Genomic DNA, 6573 nt, shown 5'->3' on the forward strand with positions numbered 1-6573 from the left:
GAGAAAGAACGGGAACGGGAATTACCGCCCTGCTTCTGCTGCTACGATTACTCCCATATTTGTTCTAATTGCTGTTATCATCATTAATATTGTGAAAATAATGAGAGAGCTGCTATTTGTGAAACAGCATGAGGCTATAGACGCTGGAAGCTGGCTTAGAGGGATGCTGTCTTCAAGGAAAAGTAATTAGTGCCTCCTGATGGATACATACAGTTTGTGTATATATGTAGGAAGAAAGTCAGACAAACATTCTGTACGTACAGGTAATAAGCCTCGGCAAAATACACTTATCGTTTTTATTTGAAGAAAGTTTACGCCGGCGACTTTGTGAAACTATAAATTGACTCGCGTAATTAACTCACCTCACCTAAACCAATACGCTCGTTGAGTGCGGGTTTTATTCGGTGCACGTAGTCAGAATTTGCCGCCGAGCATCGCGGGAATTAGGGTGATGCCTCTGCTCGGATAGCGACAAAAAAAAAAAAAACAATACGAGGAAGACACCATTGTTGATTCATCATTGCTCTCTCTCTCTCTCTCGACTAGCTCGCTTCTCTGCCTTCTGTGGAAGCAGACGCAGCTTAATTAATCCCTGACGCTGAGCCGAACGTGGGGACAGGGTTCGGGACGGCGCCGTGCAAAGTGGGATCCACCACATCCAAATGAGGCCTGACAGGTGACTTTGTACCCAATGCGAGCCACTGTGTGCATGCTGGAGTCAGCCACAAGGGGCATTTGTTTAGGCTATCACTATCACTATTTGCTGACTTCTTCTTTTTCTTTTTCCCTAATTGGTATGGAATTTAAAGGAACCCATCCTGGTGGTGTCATTGTTAATTACACTTTAGGCCAGGCAGCATCTTGTTGTCGCTATTTTTTTTTTTTTCTTCTTCTTTTGTTACGGAGGGCCTGGAGAGAGGGACAGATTGTGAGCACCAGTGTATGTTCAGTTAGTTAAAAGATGAGAAGGCAGAGCCAAAATTAATTGTTGTCTCAAATCGCACGCTCAGCATGCCTGATGCACGCAGGCCTCCGCGATGAAAGTTCTATGAACAGGAGATGAATTGGAGAGGATTTCTAATCCAGTAGTGTGGAAACAAATGGCCTGCTTCCTCTTGCACTCGTTCTCTGTCATTTCTTTTTTTTCCCTCTCTCTCTGGATATCTCACTCAGTGTGTATTTTGACCATTTCTTTCCCACAGAAACCGTTCGCTCTTTGTGTGTGTGCCTGTCTCTGTTCCTCCTCTTCTCTCCCTCGCTCCCTCTGCTGATTGCTATTCGTGCTTTGGAGGCAGCCTGAGCCCTAAAGCTCAAAGAGTTCAGTATCTCGTCGACGGTGGTGAGAGGAAATGAGGAAGCAGCTGTAGAGGAGTAAAAAAATAAATAAAAAATGTGGAGGAAGAGAAGCCAGAAATTCAGTATAACAGTTACTAAATGCCAGTGTGTTCATCTAATTATCGATCATTTCCAGGAGAATAAAGGTTGCCAGAGTCCTGCGCTCTTATCCATCCGAAACATGAGGTTGCCAGAGGAAACAAGAGAAAAACAATGGCTTTGATATCACTGCTGTTTTAAGCTGCCAGTCTTACTGTGAATATTCATTACAAACAAACTCACTGTGTAATTTCTCTCAAACAGTATTGCAGTATGTGTCACTGGTTTTGTGCAGTTTCAAGCCTCCTGCTATTCTGGCTCTTGATTTCATACAGTGAAAGCTCCATAAATGTACATGGGACAAGTGCATTATGGGTACCCACCTGCAATCACATATTTTACACTAAAGGAGACATGCTCATATTCAGGTTACAACTAGAGTAGGTTTTTGTGCTTTCGTGCAAAAGACAAAAAAACGCCTTTGTTTAAGCTTGTGTCTCTTGAAGGCCCTCCCCCCTCCTCTGATTCGTTAACTCACAAATGCCTGAGCCAGCACCGCTAACAAAATCAACAACAAGATTTTTAGAGCAGCTGTGTTAAATCAATTCTTACATGCCGCAGACTAGCTGCTCAGCATTAATTATGCAAATGTGTGGCATGGGTGACGTTGTGTGATGTCACAAAGTCGCGGCATTAAAGGCGGAGCTACTGGCGAGGCATTTCAGGAGCAGTGTTTTCCGTGGGAACTTTGACCTTTTTTAACTTCCAAGATCTTTAACAAGAACAAATAAAACGCAGAGGTAAAGGGGAAAACAAACGAAAAGCATAATATAATTTAACAGATGAATGAAGATTGATTTATTTTCTTGGATATACTTTTTGTTTTTTGTTGTACTAATGTATGCACATTGCCTTCAGCTGTTTTTGTCTACAACAAAATTATCTTCGGCACTATTAACAGCAAAAATACGATATCTGTAATTCCATTTCTCTTATCGTCCGCGGCTGAGGTATCAGGGATGGAGTGTTGGAGACACGCTAACAAATGCACAACAACATATCAAAGATTGCAAAGCAGCATGTACTCTCACTCTTTATCTCTCGACTCGTACATGCAAGCAAACGCGTGCTCACACACACACACACACACACACACACACACACACACACACACACATATACGCCCACACACAACCACTGGAAAAAGACACTCTGGCAAATACTGTTTACTGATATGCGGATTGGGTTTAAGACCGGAACGCTGAGCATTTCAATCTAAACAGTAAACACTCTTAATTGGATTGTGTGCTTATGTGCTTTGATGTGAATCCTCTAAGGACTGTATATTATTAGGCCTAATTGATTCTGATACATATTTACACGAGTTTGGAAAATGAGTCCAAAACAAACGCGAGGGGGTTTTCATCACGAGGCTAATGGCGCCGCATTACACACCACCTTTTGCCCGGCATTACCGGGGCGCCGTGTCACAGCGGTGTCAGAGTTCGCCGGTCATTTGGCAGTCCGGTGAGGCTGCTCTCTCCGTGTCAACATCTTGCGGAAATGACACTGCGGACCTCCCACTCGTCACAAATGAGGCCCGGAGGGGATGACGGGAGCCGAGCGAGGGGGACTCACCGTCACCCTGAGGTCTAGAGGTGGCACACCGATCCTCTGTTGCTGACCTCGAATACCGTGACCTGCCTCCAGAGGGTGCGTGTCAAGCGATTCGACCTCGTCCACGAGGGACAGAGGTCTGCTTTAGAGTGCCAGGAAACGTCAGCCTGGAGAAAAGCAAAGCGACCACCAGACAATTTGAATGCGTGAGTCAGGGTGTTTGTGTTTTGTAAAGTCAACTAGCAAAGTTCAAGTCAAGTACAGCCCATCTTTAACAACGAACAGATGGCCCACGGTGTGCAGGAGCAGAGGATTAGGTCTGCAGGTTGATTGAGGGTTGATGCCACTTTTTGACTTTGCTGCCCCCCTGGTGTGACACTGTGGCGGCAGAATAACACGAGCTTCTTTGGCCAGGCAGGCTTTCCCATCCTTGGTTTCACATCACCTGCAATTTAAATTCCATTACTTGCCTTGCCACACTTCAAATAAAGCCCGGGCCTATTAATTACCAAAGTATGGGTTCAGGGTAAAGGTGAACGTGCAATTACAGAATTAAATCAAGCCCCCGTTTAGCTTGTCAGTCCTGACAGAAATAATTTGAGTGAATTATTAAATGCTTCTCAGCCGCTTCATTGTCGGCTCAGACTTGCCCAGCCGCAAAGAAGCTGAGCTTCTTTCTCCTGCTTTTAAAGCAGAGCGGCTAATTGTGCTTTTTTTTTCCAACTAAGTGTTGAACTCAGCATGTTTATGATAAACAAAAGAAAAATTACCCGCTGTCACCGCGGCAGCGCGTATGCTTCCAAATGTTTTCTGTGTTCTTTGAACCGTATAATAAAAAAGGAGTCAAGCTTAATGAGATCATTTTAAATTCGTGGTGGTTATGGTAATCAATTGTATGTCATTATCATGTGTTTGAGGTTTGGCAAATTAGAAGTTTTAATAAGCTACCTGGACATGTAATTTAAAGTTCCAGAGTGATATTTTTAAAGGGTAACTCCTCCAATTTTACACATTAAAGTGTTTTTTACAGGTCTTGGGGAGTACAACTTCGTATATTTTTAAATAAAAAAGCCTTTGTGGCCCCAGATGAAGCTGCATGTAATCTGATCTGAATCTAAACCACCTCCAGTGATGTCACTCTGTGGCTATGCTGCATTGTGGGTAATGTAGGTGGCAGGATTTGAAAAGAAGTCCTGCACTCCTGTCGGGATACAGTTTGAAAACAAATGATCAAAATCAATACTGTGGAACTAGAGATTTATTTCACACATTACTCCTCCTTTTCTGAAGCTAGCGCCCACATTACCCACAATGCAGCTGCCCAACTGAGTGACATCACTGGAGGCAATTTGCCGGATTACATTCGCTTTCCTTGGGAGCCACAAAGGCTTGATAGCAGTACTCCCTGAGACCTGTGAACACACTTTGATGTGTAAAAGTGGTGGATACACCCTTTAATTTTTATGACTACATAACAGTTCACATTGAAATGATACCAAAGGATTCTCCTCACGCCCACTTACGTACTTTTCTGATTTTTGTTTTTTTTTTTTTTTTTTTTGGAACCAAGCCTAGACAAACTTTCCTTTTGCTGCTGTGTATAAATAAGAGATTACAGAATAAATGTGAACTGAAAGGAGCCATAAATATTTGCTTGACTCTTATCCCCACGGCTCACGCTGCCATGTTTTAAATGTGTTTTCCGTCACTAAAAATGAAAAATAGGAAGAAAAGAAAAATGTCTTGTTTTGTCGGCTTTCTGCCGCTAGCAAGCATTTTAACTAATTGCCTGTAATGAAGCAATTTGCCGGTGGCTGACTGGATTCAGTGGTTGAGTTTTGGTCTCTATGACAACCAGCTGTCCGTAATTAGTAAATCAAGCCAGGGTGAGTCTTTTTTGGGGGGGTGGGGGGGTTGCCAGTCAGAGTGGCTGCAAAAGAAGTCAAGAGTGGCAAGTGTTCTCAGTAAATTGCGTTGGCCGTGAAAGTTCCTGCTCACTTCGCTGCAGGGATGTGTGTACCTCTGGTGGTGTTTCTCAGGTATTTGCAGCCGGAATGTTTCCCGTGGTTAGAGAAGACGATCATAGCGGCTCAGTGCTGTGCTGTTCTGTTTGCCTTTTTCAGTGTTTGTTTCTCTTTGCAGCTTCATCGTGCTCCGCTCTGTGTCAGCTGGAGGTGTGTATTGTGCTAAAACAGCGAGAGGTATGTAGCGTGCTTTGATTGATGTCACTGCCTTCTTTATAATTACCAATTAGCGGGTGTATTTGACATTTTCCAAACAGATGAAATGGCACGCGGAGAATAAATACAGTTTGTTGATGCTTCTGCGTGTTGTTCTTCCGTAGCCCGCGCAGCTGCCTTGGGTTTGGATTATCCTGGAGTCCACGGAGCGCCTGACCTCTACGGGCCAGCTCGCCATGGGGCGCATACCAGCAGGCTCAGGACTCACCCTGGATTGGCTGAGGCTGAAGCTTACGTGGCCTCCAGCGGAAGAAATCAACCGGGAGTGAGATCCCTGGATGTCCAACCAAGGAGCTCTGCTTCTACATTTCCACTGAGCCATAACAATCCGGTTCATCGTGAATACACAGCTGACCAAGTGCTCAGATCTCCCAGAGGACAGTCAGTTATTAACCGCGAGTCCGATTTTGAGGAGGTCAACCGTGTTGCCCCTCCAACTCTGGCTGAAGCCCCGGGCCAGCCTGACCTTGTGAAATGGGATCCTCAAGGTCGCACTGAACCGCTCTCATTTGTCTACAATCATCGTGACCTTGTTGTTGACGAGTCCATCCCAAATAGACGTGGCGTGTCTCTAAGAGGGCTCCCCCTGCCCCGAAGCCGGGGTCACAGCGCTTACCAGAGGGGTCTAGCGGGGTACCGCCCGGGCAGAGAAGTCCCTGTCCTCGGTTCATCCGGCTTCACAGACAAAGCCCACGTCAGAGCGATGACTGGCCGGGCCCCTGCTGTCAGCGGGCTGAAAAGGATTAGGCTCCCTGTCCATCTTGCTCAGCCCCTGCACAGACGCCCGAATGTCAGACAATTTGTTCAAGGTAACCCTGTTTTTAGACGTATGACAAAACCAAAAATCAGGTCCAGTTAGAAGAAGTCCGTGAGCTAAAGGGCTCTGACACATAGCTTGGCTGTCCTGTCAAACAGTATCGCTGTGAGGGGCCTCTTAAAGTTAACAGGCCAGCATTTTGTGACGTGTGGGGGGGAACAAAGTGATTTCAGAGTCCATTTGTCTGATTTGCTCTAACGTTTACTGAAAGAAGACACGTCCGACTTTTCTGTGCACAAGCTCCTGTACACCTCCTGCTCTCTCACCTGTGGCTCTGAAACAAGTTGCATCATACAATAAACACACAAATTACAAATGGTTATAAGTGTCAGTGTCTCTCTCTGCCTTTTTCTTTTTTACCTCCTCCATCATCCATAACTCACTGAGGTCTGGATGTTACCACAGTGCCATCTGTTGGCTGTGACGGGTACACATCCCTTTTGGTTCACATGTGTTGTACACAGGTGCTGCTTAACAGAAGGTCAGCCTTTGACAAATCCCATAATCTGTTTACAATCTGTTGTT

The 6573-nt window shown here is 45.2% G+C and overlaps 1 protein-coding gene across 1 annotated transcript; it reads left to right on the forward strand.

Annotated features, from left to right (window-relative positions):
- Positions 1-4872: 4872 nt before the first annotated feature.
- LOC119005320 lies at positions 4873-6368 on the forward strand. The gene is made up of 3 exons (XM_037072838.1): positions 4873-5030; positions 5134-5192; positions 5336-6368. The coding sequence occupies exons 1-3, from the start codon at positions 5002-5004 to the stop codon at positions 6088-6090; spliced, it is 843 nt and encodes a 280-aa protein (XP_036928733.1). The 5' UTR covers positions 4873-5001; the 3' UTR covers positions 6091-6368.
- Positions 6369-6573: the final 205 nt, after the last annotated feature.

Source organism: Acanthopagrus latus, chromosome 17, assembly GCF_904848185.1.
Source record: "Acanthopagrus latus isolate v.2019 chromosome 17, fAcaLat1.1, whole genome shotgun sequence".
Taxonomy (NCBI): domain Eukaryota; kingdom Metazoa; phylum Chordata; class Actinopteri; order Spariformes; family Sparidae; genus Acanthopagrus; species Acanthopagrus latus.

What these genes read in the sequence shown, in the direction of transcription:
- LOC119005320 (XM_037072838.1), top strand. Translation starts at nt 5,002, where the DNA reads ATGTGTGTACCTCTGGTGGTGTTTCTCAG. An exon ending in CCTCTGGTGGTGTTTCTCAG is followed by an intron (nt 5,031 to 5,133) that starts GTATTTGCAGCC and finishes TTCTCTTTGCAG; the next exon opens with CTTCATCGTGCTCCGCTCTG. An exon ending in TTGTGCTAAAACAGCGAGAG is followed by an intron (nt 5,193 to 5,335) that starts GTATGTAGCGTG and finishes GTTCTTCCGTAG; the next exon opens with CCCGCGCAGCTGCCTTGGGT.